At 40.2% G+C, this 25031-nt stretch overlaps 2 protein-coding genes across 2 annotated transcripts in view; one reads left to right on the plus strand and one right to left on the minus strand.

Annotated features, from left to right (window-relative positions):
* Nucleotides 1-1564: 1564 nt before the first annotated feature.
* Nucleotides 1565-25031, plus strand: part of LOC124269021 — a 48601-nt gene continuing 25134 nt past the window's right edge. Inside the window, exon 1 of the mRNA XM_046704050.1 lies at nucleotides 1565-1704. The gene's annotated coding sequence lies outside the window, so the exon portion shown is untranslated. The remainder of the gene's footprint in view (nucleotides 1705-25031) is intronic.
* On the minus strand, nucleotides 14251-17802 carry LOC124269020 (protein argonaute 18-like). Its single transcript, XM_046704049.1, has 2 exons — nucleotides 17006-17802; nucleotides 14251-14278 (listed from the first exon to the last, which is right to left on the minus strand). Exons 1-2 carry the CDS (start codon nucleotides 17800-17802, stop codon nucleotides 14251-14253), a joined length of 825 nt encoding a protein of 274 aa, XP_046560005.1.

The following is a 25031-nucleotide window of genomic DNA, read 5'->3' on the forward strand; positions in this document are numbered from 1 at the left end:
TACTGTCTTCAGGCCTATTACCAACAGAGTCAATAGTATGATTCTCACAGTAGCACATGCATGTGTTTTTTTAATCACATATATGATATTTGCTTTCAATATAGACAATATTGACCGGAACATTTGAGCAGTGACAAATACCCATGGATCAATTCATTATTGTTGGTGTGATGGTGTAATTAATTCTGTATAATTATGAAACTTTTTAGAGATTGCAAAACTTCAAGCAAATCACGTTTTTGAGAACGGTATTAATTCTACTTGTGTCAAACATTTTGAAAATGTAAAGAAAATAAAGAACGTCCCTACTTTATCGAACATACTGGCCTGATATGTTGCATATGCTGCATTGACATACTGGTTTTACAAAGTTCTATCATTGAGATTACCAGAATGCATTCAGCTCGTCACGGCTCGGTCAATATCTATAATACAAGATATGTTTATCATCCCAAAACAATATGAAATGATATATCCTCTGTACATCAGTGATGTCATCAGTGAGTAATCCAACAATATCACGCACAGGATTCGCAGGATAATTATTGTCAACTTAATATTTAATTCTGAAAAAAAAATCAATTACTACAGAAAACGGGGTTTTTTCACTTCACATGGCCAACATAGCCTTTCCACCCTGTGACATTCCCCCAATAATTTTCTAGCTTTGTTCGCAGCAGGTTTTCCCATTTCCTACTAGAAAAGGTCACTCAGTGTTTACTTCACGACATTGTGTACGACCCTGTAAACCAGCGCTTCCGGACAGCAACTATTAATCCTTTATGTTTAACCACCAGATCAGGTACCCTTCCATCTGAGAGGTCTGGTTTGAGAATCAGGTTACCTGCTATAACAGGGGACTGGAGACTCAACACTGTTCAGGCTCAACTTAAACACGGTGCAAGAAGAACGACTCACCTACAAGCGATGGACAACTGTACATGTATGTATTAAATAAAGAGACTATTTCAGTGTATAATGGTTACTTCAGGACTAAAATAGCTTACATGATCACATTAGATATTCACTTTTGGGGAAGTTGTATGTTTGCACTCTATAGAAGCGCTTTTATTTCACTTATTAAGATAATCCTATGTGGTGCTGCCTTCATTAATCAATGTGCGTCAGTTAACATTTCTTCGACATTTTCACCCGTAGATAATTGACAGGCTGGGCGGGTTTTTAACTTAAACTCTTTCCGTGCCAAGAAAATGCAAGGGTAATATTGAGTCCATATAGTGTTATCCCGTGTAGGAGATGGGGCTCCTTATTGGACACCCTAATCTGCTACTAAACCCTTCCGATCCCGCCTGCCCCTATGATCCAGCTTCATTTAGAAGCCTAATGCTGTGGAACACATTTATTTTGCAGCCTGATTTGCTTATCCAGGGAGCACGTTCATCCGCCCAGTTCCAACCTCGGTCAGAGTGGCATCTAATTCGTTATGTTTTCAGGGACCGCCGCGTTCCTGACGACCAGCATCGTGGGACGATAATCATCGATTGCACGCGCTGACGCGGTCACGTGATGTGACGTCAGAGCTATCGTTACCTACCCCGTTTCATTTGAGTGTACGACTGTGTAGGCGTAGGCAGGCGACCCCGATGAGGTTGACTATAAAGACATCACAATTTCTAGCGTCGGTCCTTTATCAAGTCGTACGATCCCGTGATTAAAGTTATAGGCAGACACATAACGGATAAGGTAGGTGCATCTTAAACTTCTGGGAAGTGGCATTGTTATTGAGAACAGAGAACTCTCTCATTGTTTATCAATGGAGTTTACAGAGGACTCTCTAAATGTCATCTACTTCATTTTAAACTTCTTGAAGCTTAACAAATTTGTTCACCTGATACAAGATTGAAGTGTGCATTTTTGTGCTTTTATTGTTAATTTCAATGTTGCTTTTTGTTATTCTGTTGCTTTTCCTGTGGTGTTAACGCGGTCTACAAAGTAGGCCGTGCGGTGACGTTATATAAGGTGTCTTCGTCATGTCATTATAGAATTAATCAGTTGATAGAGTTTATGCTATGGATATCTTCGTGATCAATAATCATGTTAAGGATTTTTTCTATCCGTGAAAAAAGCACCGCGTGCTGTCTCCACTAATTAACAAAAAGTGCAATGGCCTACCAATTGGTTGTAAGTCACCTAAAAGTGGAACCCGCTCATCCCGTCCACTGTGTTTCAAATAACTGGATCGCTATTAAATACATGTATAGGATTATCTCTAAACACCGGATATTCCAAGGAGCACTCCATACAGATTAAAACAGGCCTATGACACAGCTCACTGGCACCGAGACATGAATGTGTCTGACTTCTAAATGAAATATGTCACTTTGGGTTGCATCAATTTTGTTAGAAATCAGGTTAATATTTTAAACAGTTAATTAGTTACTGTATGTTGACTAAGACACGACGAACTGAAACACGGTGCCTGTTTATTAAGCCGTCACCAAACTTGGTGGGTATATATCTGTCAGCTGCAGTTATTGGCGTCAGTTGCTTCCGATTCATAATTCTTATGCAAAAAAATACCCTCAGTTTTTGGCTAAGCATTTTATGCGGAATATGAATTATTCGCGTATGTTCCTTGCGCTAAGATATAAAACTGCCAGTATGATTTGCATTGACTGGGATGTTCCAGCGAAATACAATCAGATGTCAATAACTACTTCATACTCGTCCGTCCGATGAAATAGGCAATACCGGCGTGGTGAAGAAACACTCCAAGTCTCGGGGATAGTCTTCAACATTATGGCGTGAAACTAACTAGTGATACTGAAAAATATAAATGATATATCCACGAAGTATTTATATGTTTGGTGGTGCTCCAGAGGTGTTCTGGAAGGTGAGTGGCTCCGGGGTGTTCCGGAAGGTGAGTTGCTCCGGGGTGTTACGGAAGGTGAGTTGCTCCGGGGTGTTCCGGAAGGTGAGTTGCTCCGGGGTGTTCAAGGCAATGCTATGTGTGATGAGGGACATGTGTACAGTTGGAATGCTTCTGTCAAGTGTTCCAGGCACCATTGCTTGTGTAGGTTTTAATCGATTTAAACGTGTAGTAGCAGGAGTTATGTCGCACAGGCACACTTACCTGACAGGATTACATACCGCCCTCCAGCAATTAATTAGATGAAAAGGACAAAAATCTCAAAACGATATTTTAGATTAAATACGCGTTGTATGTAATATCAAATGATAATTTAAACATATGATACCCGAGTCTCAAAGAAATCAACTGAAAACGTCCACAAACACAACTGCTATCATGCTTAAAATGCGACGTAATTAGACTTTTAAAATGTATGGTACAGCGTGTCCTTTGTTACATATCTAAATTTACAAATATTCAATAGAAGAACTCATTAACTTTGCATTCGTGAAATATTCCTTTCGTGTATTTGTTTTACCTCAACAGATACAAACATTACCGTGAACATGTTGTTAACATACCACTATAGTTTCAATACATGGCTGTTAAATTTTGTCGTCACTTCAGATCGATACTTGCAAACACTGCATGTATGACAGCAAAATATGCAATCAACACTTCTGACAATTATGGCGCTTGAAGGTGGTGTTTCATGACAAACTGTGTTTCTGTAGACTGTCCGATAACAAAGTCTGCATTGAGTAATTCCGGCATGTGGAGAATAAACTGTAATTTCTGACAACAGTTGTCGAGCTACTCACTTCAAAATTCTTTGGTATTCAGTTTGCAGTTAAAAGACTTTCAGGGACATATTCCAGTCAATCCTGATATGTTTACCATGCTCCACCCTCATATAAAAGTATAATCTGAAGTTACCTGTAGGTATTCCAGTAAGTGGCTCCCAGCACCCTTTATATTTAGCGGCAGGTAAGGCGACCGGGGACTCGGTAGACACTGTACTGGGTGGGTCTTTGATTTGTCCGTCTTGATGGGTAGAAAGTCACAGTTATATAGTTGTAATATTGACTTACACAATATATAACGCTGTATTAACTAACACGATCTAACTGAAATGTGTACACAAAAGAAAACATATTAGGTAAAGAACAAAGAATATTCACAAGACTCGGGCTGTCCTTCTACATGTTTTATTATTATTTTCAGGAAGTATTTACTTTACTTCTCTCTGAACTTCTCACTTCACTTGACCTTTTAGGTCATGGAGAAGTATAGTAAAGACTTCTCTAATAGAGATAGCTAAATTCGTGTCTTGGGATTATTTTTATTAATTCATAATGCTGTTTTAGGGTTATAAACGTCAGCTATTTACCACTTATACGTCGGTTACAGGTTATTAAAGTTCTGTGTTCGAAGAATACCTTGAGCTTTTATCTGTTGTGTATTTGGGAGATAAACATACTGTGTTGGAAAATCAGATGTATAAAACGAAATCATAATAGCTCTAAATTGTATTTAAAATCTCACCCTTGTTTCTCATGCATCCAAGCTATGAAGAAGACCTTATCAGTCAAAACGTAGAAAATAATAGGTTCTTTCGAATAATGTTTGTTTGCACGTGAGGTCAGTTGTCACAGATGTTAAAAACTTACCAGAAAACACTAATGTGTTTATGTTATTCCTTGCTTTGTATGTCTTGGTCGTGGTCACTGCATGTCAAGACCCCGATTTACCTAGTCATATAATCTGACTCTGAATACGTCACTTCACTCCAGAGCCGCCGATTGGAAAGATTTCTGTAATTTTCACGTTTCAATCTACTCTTGTAATATGCAAGGGAGGACCTCTCCTAAGGCACTCTACCTAACCCTGTAGTTTACACTTGGAATAGGGGAGACCTAACATTTTTTACTTAACTTGTAATTCGATACTAGTCGACCTATCACAAAGTTAATCTACACTGGCATCTTGGCTTTAAAACATAGTGTCATTTGAGGTTCACCACCATGTCGTTACAAAGTTTTTATGTGTCAAATGCAATGACTGCAAGTGTTACAATTGACCCCAAGCACAGGGCAATGGCAGCAGGTGGATGGGGCAATTGTAACAATGAAGGTTCAAATGTAACAATCTGTTTATTTTCCAAATACAATCAAAATAAAATGTGGAAAGATGTCATCTTGATCAATTGAGATGGAAATACATTAGCATTAAACCGTTGTCATCATCGACATTTATAATGTTATTGCTATAAAATTCGTGTTTTGGTATGCCCAAAATATAATAAAAATACCAAAAACTTTCACCCGAGGGATAATTTTTGCAAAACTGTAACATTGAAACTGGTGAAAATTTGATAAAGCTAGTAAAGAACTAACATTAAACATTCATCATAATTTGATTGTCAATTTCATAAGCAGCAAATTCTTATTTTGCTAATCCCAAATTCTATATGAACAACATTATAAATCTGTATCAAAAGGAAGATTTTCAACTTGATAAACCCTGTAATAAACAAACATTAAACCTTCATAATCATTGATTGACAATTTCATGTAACATCAAGGAAAAATACATAGGGGCAATTGTAAAACAGTGATACAATTGCCCCCGATGGTAGTAGCCATGTTTCATGCCACGTAACATGTTAATAACTTTGGGTTTCTCAAATATTTCTTCTTCAAAATATGTCGTAATACCTCAGAATCACACTATAGACAAGACTTGCATCGCCCCTACAGCATATCACACTATAGATAACACTTACATCGCCCCTACAACACATCACACTATAGATAACTCTTACATCGCCCCTACAACACATCACACTATAGATAACACTTACATCGCCCCTACAACACTTCACACTATAGAAAACACTTACATCGCCCCTACAACATATCACACTATAGATAACACTTACATCGCCCCTACTACATATCACACTATAGAAAACACTTGCATCGCCCCCTCAACTCATCACACTATTGATAACACTTATATCGCCCCTACAACACTTCACACTATAGATAACACTTACATCGCCCCTACAACACTTCACACTATAGATAACACTTTCATCGCCCCTACAACACATCACACTACAGATATCACTTACATCGCCCCTACAACACTTCACACTATAGATATCACTTACATCGCCCCTACAACACATCACACTATAGATAACACTTACATCGCCCCTACAACACTTCACACTACAGATAACACTTACATCGCCCCTACAACACATCACACTATAGATAACACTTACATCGCCCCTACTACATATCACACTATAGAAAACACTTGCATCGCCCCCTCAACTCATCACACTATAGATAACACTTACATCGCCCCTACAACACTTCACACTATAGATAACACTTACATCGCCCCTACAACACTTCACACTATAGATAACACTTACATCGCCCCTACAACACTTCACACTATTGATAACACTTACATCGCCCCTACAACACTTAACACTATAGATAACACTTACATCGCCCCTACAACACTTCACACTATAGATAACACTTTCATCGCCCCTACAACACATCACACTACAGATAACACTTACATCGCCCTTACAACACATCACACTATAGTTTACACTTTCATCGCCCCTACAACATATCACACTGTAGATAACACTTACATCGCCCCTACAACACTTCACACTATAGATAACACTTACATCGCCCCTACAACACTTCACACTATTGATAACACTTACATCGCCCCTACAACACATCACACTATAGATAACACTTACATCGCCCCTACAACACTTCACACTATAGATAACATTTACATCGCCCCTACAACACATCACACTATAGATAATACTTATATCGCCCCTACAACATATCACACTATAGATAATACTTACATCGCCCCTACAACACATCACACTATAGATAACACTTACATCGCCCCTACAACACATCACACTATAGATAACACTTACATCGCCCCTACAACATATCACACTATAGATAACACTTACATCACATCCCCCTACAACACATCACACACTATAGATAACTCTTACATCGCCCCTACAACACATCACACTATAGATAACACTTACATCGCCCCTACAACATATCACACTATAGATAACTCTTACATCGCCCTTACAACACATCACACCAAAGATAACACTTACATCGCCCCTACAACACATCACACTATAGATAACACTTACATCGCCCCTACAACATATCACACTATAGATAACACTTACATCGCCCCTACAACACATCACACTATAGATAACACTTACATCGCCCCTACAACACATCACACTATAGATAACACTTACATCGCCCCTACAACACATCACACTATAGATAACTCTTACATCGCCCCTACAACACATCACACTATAGATAACACTTATGTCGCCCCTACAACACATCACACTATAGATAACTCTTACATCGCCCCTTCAACACATCACACTATAGATAACACTTACATCGCCCCTACAACACACCACACTATGGATAACACTTACATCGCCCCTACAACACATCACACTATAGATAACACTTACATCGCCCCTACAACATATCACACTACAGATAACACTTGACAATGCATGGAACTCATTTATGTTTTTCCTTGCCCTGTCCTCCATGTGTCTAACAACGCGATATTTATTAAGCTTTTCGGAGACTTTGAATGTTGTCAGACAACGGTTGTCCAATAATCATTTGATTCTATTTCAAATCGCCCAGAAAGGGTGGGCGTATTTTTTTCCGAAATAATGATACACAAATCATAGTGGTATTGTATACTGCTGAAAACATTTCATGCAGGAATTCTTGTTCAGCCAGTCCAGCACCCTTTTCAGATATACGTGAGATCGCGCTGCTCAATTATCTTTAGCGTCAAATAACGATTGAATTTCTGTGTGAAAACGACTGAAAATAGTTTCCTGCTATCCTTGGCGCTGCAGGTAATATTCCTATGTTATCCGTAGTACACATATGAAGATGTGGTATATTTTCGATGCGATCAAAAGTGGTGTGAGCCCCATGTGAATTAAGTTGTGGTCACATCCGGTGATACACGAACATGTAAATCTGGCAGGAAGTTATCTTCACCTTGTTCCGTAGGTCGCGTTGTCAGGACAGATATAGTGAATCTACTTACACCAAGTTAATGTACAAGTCGACGTACATGGAGGCGATCTATGACACCGTGGTGACAGGGATCATCTATTCCCGGGGACAGTTCCTTCCGACGTTGTAATGCAGCGTTTGAGTGACAGGCCCACATATGTTATAAGCATGATCAGCTGCCCGAGCTGACAACAGCCACGTGTCAGTTTCCGACATAATGATCAGCGAAGGACAGAATCATACTTGAGAAGGAGCTGATTAACTGAAATCTACAAGGTTATCTCAATACCCAGCTGTGTATATCATCGTGTGTGTGAATCACAGGTATAGTTGCTCAACGGAACACTCCACGTCATGTGACCGTATGGCGAGGCAGGGTTGATGTTTAGGAGAACCTGCCCCCCACCCAATCAGGAATCAGGCACATATCCCGGATATCACCCTCACATCAATCGCGTGCAGCAGTTCATTTAGGGTTTTCTTGAGTGGCGTTCACTGTACCCGACATTTAAGGGACATGCATTTTCCTATTCAGACATCTGGTTGTTTCAGAGAGGAACGGGGATGTGGTATGACCGCAGTCAAGTAGGGGAGGGAGGGAGTGTGCTGCAGTGCATACTCCGGCTTCAATACGTCCCAATGTTGCTTTAGTTTCCTAGGTTTAGTATTTTCTCCTTCACTTGTTTGAAATCAGGAATGTTCAGATGGGGAAATAAGTTTAAATCGCTCTGGTTATATTTTCCGCAACCCTTACAAAGGTATACACTACTGAAACCATGTCTCCGCCAAACGTCACACGAAGGAATTGTTGCCACTATTTGTACTCTTCCCACGATATAGTGGCATAAAGCTGCATGTCAGATTCATTACTAACAGGATGATGTTTACTGAGGTTGTGGTATGTACAAACAAGCAAAACGTTAAATAAACAGTTATGGTAGTCATCAAACAGTTCACCATTTATATGTATAATACAACACCCAGTAGGAGAGGTTAGAGTTTATAGGAAGCGCTGATAAAGTCTTAGATCCAACCTGGGTATAAAGTTTTAGATCCAACCTGTACGGAACGCTCGTCGCAGACTTCCTTATACATGTACCTTGCATCCATGTTAAGTAGAACATGAAAAGGCTTGTAAACAAGACCTTACTTCGACCTGATATTGAGTCATCTTCCTCGCCTTCTTTATGAATTATTACACATACGTAAGTTAGTTTTGGACTCTAAACTTAACGAAGATGTTTTAGGCAGGTAAGCGCTAGTATACTGTACTGAATGTTGTGTAGCACTCAGACATGCAACTGAAAGACAGTAACATCCCAGTTGCCTTCAGCATTTCAAAATTTCCCTCAAGGGACTCACCATTAATTAATATTCAATTATTTGTTCGGTTTATTTTCTATTTGGAGACCGCCTCCGTGATGTAGTGGTTAGAGCGTCCGCCCGGAGAACGGAAGGTGGCGGGTTCGATCCCGACCGCGTCATACCAAAAGACGTTAAAATATGGTACTTGTTGGTCCCTGCCTGGCGCTCGGAAATAATGGGTAACACTGTACTAACACAAGGATTGGTCGGCTCGGAGTCAGTATAATGTGTCTGAGTGGGGTATTCATGATAACTGCGTCATGGTATCTCAGTGAGCTAGCACTATAAAACCAGCTTAAGTCTGGGCGTGTACAAGCAGCCACACATACACACGCATGCACGTCGTCATATGAGCGAAATATCCTTAAGAACGATGTTAAACCCCATTTCACCTCACCTCTATTTGGAGAGTGGGGCGGGAGGCTTCTGTTTTGTCAACCAGAAAATGAATTTTTCACCGAAACAACTTTATTCTGCAGACTGTTGAAAACAAAATGTAAAGTAAATAGAACTTCTGCCTGCATAGGAAACACTTCAATACACGATACTAAAACTGCTACAAAGAGGACCTTTTCCTATACCAGTTTAGACCTGTACTGTACATAAATGTTTTCACAGTTTTGTGATATATTCAGTGTAGATAAACGAAAATATATCGGCTGAAGGTAGAACGATAGTTACATCGGTTTATGTTGTATGACTGGTGTGTGTCGAAAGTTGGGGGAAATGTATGCTTGAGAGAGTTTATGTAGACCGACAATTTAGATACAATTGGAGAATTTTAGCATTGAATATATTACGAGGGTTGGAAGCCCCCATATGGTATAGCACGACCCCGGGGAGTACTTCCTAGTTAGCTGGCTTCCGGGTGTATATATTCCCCCGTTGTGTATGGTGCATTCTCCCCATCCTCTGACTTTGGGATGGAAGGTGATACATTCGCCGGCATATTGACCCTTGGCTTGACAGCAGCAAACTCGGCCTTCCACCTGTGTCTATGAGCGTCGGCTGACACGACATGATGTAACTGACGTTGGCTGGAGAAGATTACTTAACCTCACTCATCTATGATGCTTTAACTGTCACTCAGCAGCATTTGGACGTGTGTACAGTTTCTTCTGAATGTAGCCTCGCGACTCTACCCACTGTGCACTGCGATGGCGTCTCGGTTGCCGGCTAATTATGGCGTTTGTGATAAGGTCTCCAGATAGCAACGGATGACGGATTAGTCACGTCTAACATTTCTTTCGATGGCGCGTGTCGATTTGTCATTTTAAAAATGTATTATAAGTGAACAATGGCTATTAAGTGAAATGACTAAAGTGGACATTGTTGGTGTGAAGTTAAACTGTCACACTCTCTCACACGTTTGACCATGTTTCTGACTCAGATGCCAACCCATATACTTAAGATATCCTCATTCATTGCATGTAATCATAAGTGTAGCATCTTAAATCTATAGTTCAAGTGGGAAACACATTTGGATTTGATATAGTTTGGAAACAGAGTCGATCGGATACAGTCTCGAAGAGGTTGTGGTGATCTCAATTCACAAAAGGTTGAAAGAATGATTTCAAATACCCCATCCTGCTCTTGTGGCGCCGCTTGCAGATTATTCAATTTACCATCTATTTCTATGTCCGAATCAGTGCATGCTTAGCTTTGACGTGCTTAACATGTTGTGTCTTCAGTTATTGTTCATCGCTATTTCGACAATGGAATCGGTTTGGTAGGTTTCTTATAGTGTTAACGTCTCCATGGTATTATACAACTGGATGCTATATTAGGACATGTTTATCTACGTTATATTATATTTATCTTACACATTAAAGTTTGCATTGTTAGGTGTTATTACTGTTATATCATCTGAAGGTTAACTTACATATGTTTGGAATATAATCATTGCAATTAAACTGGTATGAAAATATTCTGTATTGCAGCAGCATAACGGTAAGTCATTGTTTGTCGACCCAGCAGACATGTACATACACTACATGAAATCAGTTGTCCCCCTTTATAGCCGCACTTCTTCTGTTCACTTCTATCAGTCAAAGCGAATTCACATGTACAGGAGGGTGGCCAAGCTGTCAAGAACGCTGCAGTGAGCTGCGTTATGTTATTTTGCCGATCGTGGGTTCCAACGAATGAAGTTAAAGTTGTTTACAGCAATATTCCGCATTACAGGATATCAAATGTATAAAGCTGTGAGATTCTGTTTCCACAACGTCAACAATATCTTCATTTTTCTTCATTTTTTTTTCTTATTTTGTTTTGCAAGAAATCAATGTTTGACTGAGATTGAGAATAAATTGCCACCAAATACCGGAAGAGCAAAGATTTGTACAGATATTCCTAAAACTGCTCCTTAGAGCTATTCTTGACCACAAATACGGACACTTATCATATATACGTTAGTGAACCGTTGTTGCGAGTGTTTCCTGTTTCCACTGCCAGCGGCTGCAGCAGCTACATAACAACATACAGCACATCACAATACCTGACGTCACTGGTGTGTAACGACATCAATGGCCTTCGCCCTGAACTGAATCTGTGTCACTTTACTAATCTCGCTCTGCTTCATGTGTGTTATAATATGGAAACTGGTTTTAATTCCTACTTTTGATAGCAGACGATTATATAGCTTACAGTTTTGTGGATATTTTGAGTGGACGTTCTCATGCTAGTCGGCTCCAACAATCTCACCGATTGTATCTGAAGAACTAAGAGATTTCCGTCAACGAATTGCTAAACAATTCTTTGAGAGAAGAAGATATGGACAGCCAGTGAAAGCACGTCTCTACAAGATAGATTATTACGATTCCAAAACAAATTTAATACATTGCTTTTACAGATAACTTATGTTTTATGGATAAAATGGTAGTGTGTTGTAAGTGCGCAACTTGTCCTGAGTTATTTAGGGGGAACAATGGCACATGCTATATTAAAGTCAAACTCACGTATTCACGCTTGATGAGATGTTTGACAGTTGTCGGGGAGGGACTTTCCTAATGGAAACATTAAATAACAACTAGGTATGTGTTCTATTTTCGATTTATTTATCAAACCACTATAATTATGAACACTGAGACGAACGGAAATATATATAACACATAAAGCTATTTCAGAAAGGTTGTTTTTCTTCGTTATGAAAATACATGATTGCAATCTGTGTCCCAGGAATACAGAGTCACACATTTTCAGTGATTGTAGACATGTCTGTGTACATTCTGATGTATAAATCAATTACTGCAGGAATGAAGACCCTCTTGCTTATTTATAACCCAATATACAATAAACTATATAAACAGTTTTCATTTATCTTGACAAAAGGGTTTCAACAAAACTGTTATGGCTCACGGAACTGTTTGGTGTTTTCACCTGCACACTAAAAACCCTTGGTCCTGTCTAACGGCTCGTCCCATGCCACAAATGTAAGATAATTCAAATTCACATCTATCTCTCTTCTATCAATTTGGCGATCCTTTATGTGGAGGTGTTGCATTTGTTTCTCGATATTCCTCGTCCGTCCCAAAGCGGCGTCACAAATAATATCAGTAAGTCTGTTGGGATGGCTGTGAAAGGAGCTTCATTAGAAGAGTAACCTCTGGTGACGCGTTGACGGTCATAGCGGGCTCAGCGGTAACGCTTCCATGGTCTAGTCCTTATTAATATATGACTCCAGGATAAGTCTGAAATTAGATTTTTCGGTAATACTTCCCCAATGTGATTAACACCGATGACTCTATACACAATTAGTATTGAAATACAGCAACCACAAAGGCCGTGTGCGCTTGGCTGCAGCTGCCGTTAATACATTATCTTTCAAGGCGTACAAAAGTAAAGAGTATATACATCTAATGAATTATTTTTATTCTACGAGGCTTTTTTCAGATCCCTCTATGGGGAAACAGTTATTTTAATAAAGGACAAGAGTTCAACGCAAGTGCTGATGTGCAATAATTATTATCATTGTTGCCATTATATGGACTTAAGGTATCAAGCACATCCATGGAAGACATATAATAAGCAAAACAATGTTGTTATTATTGAGCTTAACGGTCTGTCATAGTAACGTTCAACGCAGTAAGCGTGAATTCTGTGACCACTATCGACCTTGCTGCAATCCTTTTAGCCGTTTTGTTAAGATTGTCGCTCTTAACGATCTGGGACTTGAGCCATGAATTCTGTGACGGACTGGATGCCAAGACACAGATTTTCCTTCTGAAGCCAAAAGACTTCATCCAAGTTCAGACTCCCCTGTTAAAATATCGTAATTGACTTAATGCCCCACATCGGCTGTCAAAACGCCGTTACTGAGCGAAGCACTTAAGATTTCCATCTATATGTCCAGCTAGGGAATGGAGAAATACACGTCACCACTGCCGCGGACCTCGCCCAGTGGAAACTGATATCGACAACCCAGTGGTGAAATATACATAGTTCAAGCCCACAGAGTTTCATGTAACACTGCCATGTGATCGATCAAAAGAATTACATCCTTGTCATCATTAATTAGACATCGCTGCTACAGATCTCTTGTGAATAGATAGAGACGAATAATAACCATATATATTCATTACTTGTGCTGCGATAACGACATCTGTAGACGCTTGCTATTGATGGGTGTGGGGGCTGCTCAGGCAACACCCTCGGAGTATGTCGGATGTGAGTGTGATGTGGGCACTGGCAGGTCACTCAAGGAGTAGCACATAGACGCAGTGCCATACACTTATTTCACAACCTCAGATGAACCCTGATTTTCCGTTGAAGTGAATTTAACAGTTTCAATACACACTCCCTCAATCCCTCTGTCACTATGGAGGCGTCACTTAAACCACACAATCACCCAATACACACTTATCCCTCTGTCGCTATGGACGTGCCACTGAAAACAAACAGTCACCCAATACACACTTATCCCTCTGTCACTATGGACGTGCCACTAAAACCAAACAGTCACCCAATACACACTTGTCCCTCTGTCACTATGGACGTGCCACTGAAACCAAACAGTCACCCAATACACACGTGTCCTTCTGTCACTATGGACGTTCCACTAAAGCCAAACAGTCACCCAATACACACTTACTCTTCTGTCACTATGGAGGCGTCACTAAAACCAAACAGTCACCCAATACACATTTGTTTCTCTGCCACAAAAAAACGAGGTGTCACTTAAACCAAACAGTCACCCAAATTCACATTTGTCCCGCTGTCACTATGGAGGCGTGTGTATAAGATTACAAACAAAACAACATGTTGCAAGTTGTGGGTGGATATTAACAGTTGGATATTGACAGGCATATATACAGAAATATATAACATGAAGAGAATCAGTTACTATAACAGTTCACAAGGTGAGGTTTCAGCTCATATAAAGGAAGGCGTAACAGAATATTTCCTCATAGTATTGAAACTATTGATTCTTGTCCATCTTGCATTTCAAATACTACCTAAGTTTGAACATCAAGTTTATTAATTAAGTATGCAAAGAAACCATTTCGTTGTTGTATTAAGTTTTCACAGTGGAGAAGCGTACGGAAATCATAATCAAATGTGTGTTTATTACAAAGAGTCTCTTGATATTATTCCTCTTGGTTATATTTTGACACAAAATTGCAAGAAAGATTTATAATTAGGGTGTTTATATGCCAGTTGCCAGAGAGTATGATAAGAGAGTGTAGTATGAATTGTTGAGTAAAATGACGTGTTTGAACGATAGAAAGTTTATGATCGCCATAATTGTTCTTCATAACTATATACAGTAGTATTTACAATTCTTCTCCATACCCGTTTTGAAGGAAATATGCCTTGAGCAATATATTTGTCAACGTATGTATTTAGATCATACTTTTCAGATACTGACAACACATCATCACAGATGTTGTTAGATTTTACTAAAGTTTTATAATAGCAGCACATAAGATATGTTTTGCCAAGTTGTTACACACAGTGTGACATAGTCGCCCAAGAAATAGAATTTACACTTGTCGATATACCCAGTTAGTGACCATAATCCCAAATTTGCAATGGTAGATATTGATGATGATCCCTTATCAAGACCTTGCACAAGACGAGCAAAGTACCTTTGTGTTTTTCCAAAGGTGTCAGCCTGCTGGCCTTTGATGTTTGCTAATACTTCACAGCCATGGAGACCAGTTTTAGGAATCATTCTGAGCCATATTTTAACACAAATGATTGGATGTAGGCCAGAATAATTCAATTCAACAGTTCTGAGTGACTTTACTTTCTGACAATACTTTTCACTTCTAGTTTTTGTTGAGAGGCTACTGGTAAAGCGTACACCTCCGTATACGGTAGATTCTGATAAGGGGATTGGGGTGTTACCAAGGCTACAGTGGAAGCTATCATAGCCTTTTCTTTTGCTAAAAAACGAAGATGGTACTCGTTGATGGGTTATATGTTAAACGTCATTTAGAGGCGCATGAAGACACTACATCAAGTGATACCTGTTGGCCATTAGGGGATGCGCTTACCAGTGTTGTATCGTCAGCAAGCAAGACAGGTGGAACGTACCAAAGACACGGATACTACAGTTAACGTCTCTTAAAGATTTAATTAGGTAATTAAAACTGAGAAAAAACAAGAGGATATAACCCTCCCTTTTCCAACACCTTGATTGACTAAATACATTGAAAAGAAGACTTGAAGTTGTGTATTTTAGCATTTGAAACCAGTGAAAAAGACTAATAGCTCATGTGATCTTGTTCACATGTCTAATGCAAGAGACCGGGGCCACATGAACATCTGACATTATATGACATCAGATCTTGTGCTGGTAATGCATCAAGACTCATATTGCACATTGTAAAGGGTGCATGCCAAAAGGTTCCAGTATATTTGGAAATGTGCCCTTAAATCGAATGTCCACAATCAAATAGTACATATGGTGTCATAGTACCAGGCCATTCATCATAGACGCGGGCGATTAGGTTCATAAATCAATGCTGTTATTATGGTGGCCATGAATCATGCGATCAACTGGATGTGTGTCTAGTCACTCCAACTCCCTGGTTCTGTGGATAGGTCTAGACATGTGTATAGACAAGGTCGTGAGGCAATATTTGAAACTAAATTGAAACTCCTGACCGATTTGTTACTCAGTCTATTGCGTGGTACATTGGCCTCAGGGTGAACTCACACGTGTCACTTACCCTCACTGGGTGCTGGCAGGCAGGGTGGGGCCAGATCAATTGCATATAACATGGTGTGTATCAAGGAGTTTCCCGCAGAAACAGTTGCTGAAGTATACCGTGTGTAATTAGGATCGATCAAATACAAAGAAATATTTAAACAGAAAAACAGAAAATGTAAGATACAATTTGTTAATAGTTTAAACTGCTGCACCCGAGAGAGAATATATTCAGCCCTTATAACTTGAGCTGTCATAGAACATGTAAAGGTATATTCGATCACCTTCACCTTATCCACTGCGATTTAATTCGACTACTGAACACGGAGAGGCTAAGGGTAGGGGCCTACCACACTCGATTTGTGTCTGAAACCAATAACATGTGTATAAAATATCGAAATAGGTATCCATTCCAACTGAAGAAATGAATGAACTTCTACCGTATACCCAGAATCCCACTTGCATCCTACAACCCAGCTCTCCACCCCACAACCCCGCTCTCCATCCCACGCTCTCCACCCCACAACCCCGCTCTCCATCCCACGATCCTGCTCTCCATCCCACTCCCGCTCTCCACGACCCTGCTCTCCATCCCACAACCCGCTCTCCATCCCACATCCCCCGCTCTCTCCATCCCACAACCCCTCTCTCCATCCCACCCCCCGCTCTCCATCCCACAACCCCGCTCTCCATCCCACAACCCCGCTCTCCATCCCACAACCCCTGCTCTCCATCCCACAACCCTGCTCTCCATCCCACAATCCCTGCTCTCCATCCCCTGACCCTGCTCTCCCACAACCCTGCTCTCCATCCCACACCCTGCTCTCCCCGCTCTCCATCCCACGACCCCGCTCTCCATCCCACGACCCTGCTCTCCATCCCACGACCCCGCTCTCCATCCCACGACCCCGCTCTCCATCCCACAACCCCGCTCTCCATCCCACATCCTGCTTCCACCCTGCTCTCCATCCCACAACCCCGCTCTCCATCCCACAACCCTGCTCTCCATCCCACAACGACCCCGCTCTCCATCCCACAACCCCGCTCTCCATCCCACAACTCCGCTCTCCATCCCACAACCCTGCTCTCCATCCATCCCCTCCATCCCACAACCCTGCTCTCCATCCCACAACCCCGCTCTCCATCCCACAACCCCGCTCTCCATCCCACAACCCCGCTCTCCATCCCACAATCCCGCTCTCCATCCCACAACCCCGCTCTCCATCCCACAACCCCGGTGCAAATATGTTTGTCATTTTCCCACTAAAAGCTGGTTAATTCAAACTCAGCAATTTTCACTGAAAACATTGTTTACCCTGTTTAGCTTGAACATGATCGTGACACGTATGTTTTACTATTACTACATGTTTCATCTTCTTCTTTAAAAAATCATTGTTATCATTCAGTAGCTTTGAACAGTGCGGACATATTAATTTGTTAAGTATACATAAACATCATTACGATATTTTTGGTATTTCCTTATTCATCTTATTTCATCTCTGCAATGTATGTAGATTTTGTGACGTGTTTTGTTTGTTTAATGAATCAGTTTCATAACGATATAGATTGACGCAGCATAACATCATCAATACATTCTTACTCAAACCAGAACAATCAGAAATCTATTACGGGTTAGTGTCACTTGTTGCTTCAAACCTTAAGTTATTTATTTTCACACAGTTCTGATGAGAAACTTGAAGTACACAAAATGTCTTGCCAATTATCAAATGATCTTGGAGATCTTGTAGTTGACAAGGTATACTGTTCATTTACTGTGCAATTGAAATATAGTGAATGTCTCATGACCTGGGAGCCATTGTTCTGTAATCTCTGATATGACTTTGCACGAGTTGGGGATCACTCTTACCATGCCGAATGATTGGATGGAAGCTGGTCCCACCCACTGATCTAGCGTCAGGTACTTCTTCAGGTAAGGCGTATTTAAGCCAATAATTGGATGGAATCATAGGAGTTCCGCGACGCGAAACATGAATAATCGCGACAAGACGATTTCTCTCCAAGGAGTAAAGGCACAATATTAATGGCACTAGATGCATTACAGGTTTCATAACATCTTCAATAACATATTTCATCCCGTATTGTCACAAGTTGCATGAATAAGACAATACTGTATTGATTCCCTACACTAAAATATCCCAAGGGGACAACCACACGTTTAAGAGCTCCCACAGGGAACATATCAAGGACCCTTTATAATATCACTGGAAGGTTCTTTCTCTGTCCATGTAGTTTATGACATGAATGCTGAGCTTTTTAGAAAAGTAAATGAAGAAGATTTTGATTTAGATACTAAAGTTACGTTTCAATATCCATATCTAATATGGTATGGTGTCGTTGCGTTAAAAACGGAACTAGAAACTGATCAAATCATATTCATTCTCGTTCTAGCTGTCAGTTGGGATAGATGACATAATGTGATAAAACCACTGGCACTGAAAGTAATTGAATCTCATTTCAACATCATCAAAAGCAAACGTTTTATGACTTCTATATTAAATGATTATTTTGGGGGGAATTAAAACAATTTAATACCCAGATTTGCTAAGGCGCGATCACAGTGTATGTATTGTTTACATGTTGATATAGAGTTGGAGAATGTTGGAGACTTCATCACATTCTACCTTGTGGTTTGTATGGATGTACAGTTAGGGGCAAATTGTCCATCAAAGAATATGAAATGCTTGAAATCATCCAGTACTACTTCTGTAAGACAGTCCAAGGCTTTAATAAGTACATGTCAAATGATATTGTAAGAGATACAGTCGGGATAACATCCCTACAAGGATATATAGATCAACAAAGCCTCTTACTCCTTGGTAACTCTGTAATGCCAACACAAGATACAGCTTTAAGCAAATGTTTTAGCCCGCCTTAGCCAATACCACTGTAAAGAATCACTGATATACAAGAATAAGTTTGAAACTTATGAAATCACCTGTTTTTAACATGTTGCGGCTTTTTTCCAAATACAGTCTGCTTAGTGAAATCCGTAACTACATTTGTGATTCTAAGTTTATGAAGAAAAATGCTTGGTCGCAACTAGTCAAAGATAAGGTAACTACATATGCTGTTGGTAAATGTACTGCAGACAAGGTAGTCTCTCTCCAGATATCTAACAATAAGATCAGGACGAGAACATAGACTATGGATACTCGCTTTAGAACGACCTCAGACATTCAATGACATTGCGAGAATTATAAGGCTTGATGCAACCCCAATAGAATCAAAGGAATGTCTATGCGGAACAGTTGCTCGAGACATTATGAAACATGTTTTTATGCCATGCCACTATAAGCCAGTAGAAAGGAATTCTTTATTTGAAACAATCTGTGATATTCTTGACAGACATTTTTGTTAAAATGTGGATGGAAGACGATGATGTATTCCTGTCATTCCTCCCCGGAGGTATACCTGACCACTGTAAAGATGTATTGGATTATAATGTTTGGTCAGATCTGATGGTAATCATCAGTTTCTCAGTTCGCAGTTGGGAGAGAATACTCCGACAATGTTCATACATACCTTCAGTTCTTTCACAATTGGATATTACTGTATAATTTAAGTACTAATAGTTAGAACCTTTTCTGTACTGTTGTTTATCACACAATGTAATCTTCATTCTATGGAGGCAATAAAGAATATCTATCTATCTGTCTTTGGAGGCTCCATCACAGCGTATATATTAGTAATTTGTTGATGAAGGATGGAAACAAGTGAACTCCATCACAGTGTATATATTGGTAATTTGTTGATGAAGGATGGAAACAAGTGAGACTCCATCACAGTGTATATATTGGTTATTTGTTGATGAAGGATGGAAACAAGTGAGACTCCATCACAGTGTATATATTGGTTATTTGTTGATGAAGGATGGAAACAAGTGAGACTCCATCACAGTGTATATATTGGTTATTTGTTGATGAAGGATGGAAACAAGTGAGGCCTCGTCATAGCGTATGTATTGGTTACCTGTGGATACAATCATTATATGGTTGTCAGTTGATGTAGGAAGCAGAAGGTTAGGGTGACTTCTTAACCGAAGCAGCAAGCTGTTGAAGGTCTAAGTGTGTGTGTCATATGTCAGTGTATTGTATATCTATCAAATAGAGAACAATATAAGAAAAACTAAATAAAGATTTAAGTGTCCGTGTATCTTGTTCTTTGGAAGCATAAAAGGATGGCAGAAAATAGATATAAACACGAACAATATCATTTCTCCTTTCTGTGGTATCTTTCTGAAAATAATGAGACCTATAATATTAGCGGCATAACTGCATCCACTGTCCTTTGATCAGGTAAACAACTGTGCCATGTACTGGGGTCCGAGCCGCAGTTCCATGTGGACGTCCGACATGAGTGTGTTCCGGTACTATCTTGGCGAGGAATTAGTTTCATCATGTCCACCGTCATTCTGATTAGCCACTATCAAGACAGCGCTGTCTCTATAATTACTGACCAGCCCTCGAGTGGCTAGTGCAAGGTAGCTCGATAGTCAGCCCTCACGTAACGAGCTCATTACTTCACGTCTCCAAAATGGTATGTCCTGGGCGACACATGCACTCACGTGTACAGCCAGGTAAACACATCGGGGGAGGCGTCTTAGTTGGAAGATTAAATTGCCACATGATTACATAGTATCCGAACAGTAGTGGAATGAAGATGAATGAAGGGGAATATTACACACATGATAGAATGTAGTCAGACTACGCTGGGTGAAGTTCCTGTTTCTAGGGGATGCAAAGTCTTTACAATTTCAAACCAATACCTTGAAAACTACTAATCAATATCTTCTTAATCATAACTAAGGATGGATAATCTAGTAATAACCCTGTGACTTGAATTCGTGAAATGTTTAATTCAATTCTGTAAGCGTAGGTGGTTCAGTGGTTATGTACACGAGGGAAATAACAGCCTGCCTACAAACCAGAACCATCCACCATGAAGCAGCGGGGCACAATGCCTGGATTGTCTTCTAGTCGACCCAGGAGGGAAGACTCGCGTCTTAGGCAACATTTGTCTATTTGATTACTTTATTGAATCGTGCAGTCAAAGATTACAGTTGGGAAGCAGAATATTGCTTCTGTGAGTGTGGAGGTTTATTTAACTTTAAACACATTTTAAGCAATGTGACCAGTGTCATGCGTAGCAGTTTGTTCATTTGCTGACTGAAAAAAAGTTAGTGCATCATGAAGTGCAGTTGGGGCTAGTGTATCAAAAATACAGGCCCAGTTAGCGTATCATAAATACAAGTATAGCTAGTGTATGATCAATACAGTTACAGCTAGTGTTTCATAAATACAGGCCCAGCTAGTGTTTCATAAATACAGGCCCAGCTAATGTGTAATAAATACAGGCCCAGCTAGTGTGTAATAGATACAGACCCAGCTAGTGTTTCATAAATACAGTCCCAGCTAGTGTTCCATAAAGACAGTTAGAGCTAGTGTGTAATAAATACAGTTACAGCTAGTGTTTCATAAATAAAGACCCAGCTAGTGTTTCATAAATACAAGCCCAGCTAGTGTGTGATAAATACAGACCCAGCTAGTGTTTCATAAATACAGGCCCAACTAGTGTGTAATAAATACAGACCCAGCTAGTGTGTAATAAGTACAGACCCAGCTAGTGTGTAATAAATACAGGCCCAGCTAGTGTGTAATAAGTACAGGCCCAGCTAGCGTGTAATAAATACAGGCCCAGCTAGTGTGTAATAAATACAGTTACAGCTAGTGTGTAATAAATACAGGCCCAGCTAGTGTGTAATAGATACAGACCCAGCTAGTGTGTAATAGATACAGTCCCAGCTAGTGTGTAATAGATACAGACCCAGCTAGTGTGTAATAGATACAGACCCAGCTAGTGTATAATAAATACAGTTACAGCTAGTGTGCCATAAATACAGGCCCAGCTAGTGTGTAATAGATACAGGCCCAGCTAGTGTGTAATAAATACAGACCCAGCTAGTGTGTAATAGATACAGACCCAGCTAGTGTGTAATAGATACAGGCCCAGCTAGAGTGTAATAGATACAGGCCCAGCTAGTGGGTAATACATACAGGCCCAGCTAGTGTGTAATAAATACTGGCCCAGCTAGAATGTAAAAAATGCAGGCCCAGCTAGTGTGTAATAAATACAGACCCAGCTAGTGTGTAATAAATACAGTTACAGCTAGAATGTAATAAATACAGGCCCAGCTAGTGTGTAATAGATACAGACCCAGCTAGAGTGTAATAGATACAGGCCCAGCTAGTGTGTAATAAATACAGTTACAGCTAGTGTGTCATAAATACAGGTCCAGCTAGTGTGTAATAAATACAGACCCAGCTAGTGAGTAATAAATACAGACCCAGCTAGAGTGTAATAGATACAGGCCCAGCTAGTGTGTAATAAATACAGGCCCAGCTAGTGTGTAATAAATACTGGCCCAGCTAGAATGTAATAAATACAGGCCGAGCTAGTGTGTAATAAATACAGACCCAGCTAGTGTGTAATAAATACAATTACAGCTAGTGTGTAATAAATTCAGGCCCAGCTAGTGTGTAATAGATACAGACCCAGCTAGAGTGTAATAGATACAGGCCCAGCTAGTGTGTAATAAATACAGTTACAGCTAGTGTGTCATAAATACAGGTCCAGCTAGTGTGTAATAAATACAGGCCCAGCTAGTGTGTAATAAATACAGGCCCAGCTAGTGTGTAATAGATACAGACCCAGCTAGTGTGTAATAGATACAGTCCCAGCTAGTGTCTAATAGATACAGACCCAGCTAGTGCGTAATAAATACAGGCCCAGCTAGTGTGTAATAGATACAGGCCCAGCTAGTGAGTAATAAATACAGGCCCAGCTAGTGTGTAATAGATACAGATCCAGCTAGTGTGTAATAGATACAGACCCAGCTAGTGCGTAATAAATACAGGCCTAGCTAGTGTGTAATAAATACAGGCCCAGCTAGTGTGTAATAAATACGGGCCCAGCTAGTGTGTAATAGATACAGGCCCAGCTAGTGTGTAATAGATACAGGCCCAGCTAGAGAGTAATAAATACAGGCCCAGCTAGTGTTTTGTAAATACAGACCCAGCTAGTGTGTAATAAATACAGTCCCAGCTAGAGCGTAATAAATACAGGCCCAGCTAGTGTGTAATAAATACAGGCCCAGCTAGTGTGTCATAAATACTGGCCCAGCTAGAGTGTAAAAAATACAGGCCCAGCTAGTGTGTAATAAATACAGGCCCAACCAGTGTGTAATAAATACAGGCCCAGCTAGTGTGTAATAAATACAGGCCCAGCTAGTGTGTAATAGATACAGACCCAGCTAGTGTGTAATAGATACAGTCCCAGCTAGTGTCTAATAGATACAGACCCAGCTAGTGCGTAATAAATACAGGCCCAGCTAGTGTGTAATAGATACAGGCCCAGCTAGTGAGTAATAAATACAGGCCCAGCTAGTGTGTAATAGATACAGATCCAGCTAGTGTGTAATAGATACAGACCCAGCTAGTGTGTAATAAATACAGTTACAGCTAGTGTGTAATAAATACAGGCCTAGCTAGTGTGTAATAAATACAGGCCCAGCTAGTGTGTAATAAATACGGGCCCAGCTAGTGTGTAATAGATACAGGCCCAGCTAGTGTGTAATAGATACAGGCCCAGCTAGAGAGTAATAAATACAGGCCCAGCTAGTGTTTCGTAAATACAGACCCAGCTAGTGTGTAATAAATACAGTCCCAGCTAGAGCGTAATAAATACAGGCCCAGCTAGTGTGTAATAAATACAGGCCCAGCTAGTGTGTCATAAATACTGGCCCAGCTAGAGTGTAAAAAATACAGGCCCAGCTAGTGTGTAATAAATACAGGCCCAACCAGTGTGTAATAAATACAGGCCCAGCTAGTGTGTAATAAATACAGTTACAGCTAGTGTTTCATAAATACAGGCCCAGCTAGTGTGTCATAAATAAAGGCCCAGCTAGTGTGTAATAAATACAGTTACAGCTACTGTTTAATAAATACAGGCCCAGCTAGTGTGTAATAAATACAGTTACAGCTAGTGTGTTATAAATACAGTTCCAGCTAGTGTGTAATAAATACAGGCCCAGCTAGTGTGTCATAAATACAGGCCCAGCTAGTTTGTAATAAATACAGATACAGCTCGTATGTAATAAATACAGTACAGCTGGTGTATCGTAAGTGGAGGTACATCCAGTGTATCTTAAGCACAGGCATGTACATAGAGTCGTACTTGTACATCTATCATAAGGACTGGTTCAGCTAGTATATCAAAGTTACAAGTTTAGCCAGTGTCTGTGCATCTGGTATATCATATGATATACATGTACTAATAGACGTTTTCGGTGTCTCAGTGTATGTGCTTCAGCACTAGTGTACTATGAAGCCGTCTATCCTGCATGGTCCTCGCTCATTATCGATCTCCAGTTCCCACATGCTGAAGTCTCAGACTGTGTTGTGACAGC

The sequence above is a fragment of the Haliotis rubra genome, unplaced genomic scaffold (genome assembly GCF_003918875.1).
Source record: "Haliotis rubra isolate DU_JTF1 unplaced genomic scaffold, ASM391887v1 Scf1410, whole genome shotgun sequence".
In the NCBI taxonomy this organism is placed as follows: Eukaryota; Metazoa; Mollusca; class Gastropoda; order Lepetellida; family Haliotidae; genus Haliotis; species Haliotis rubra.

Excerpts from the sequence above, each read along its gene's own strand:
- LOC124269020 (XM_046704049.1), bottom strand. The coding sequence starts at position 17,802 with ATGACAAACATATTTGCACCGGGGTTGTGGGATGGAGAGCGGGGTTGT. Across the intron at positions 14,279-17,005 it reads AGCTGGGTTGTAGGATGCAA|TGGCACGTCCATAGCGACAG; the intron begins GTGGGATTCTGG and ends GTTTGTTTTCAG.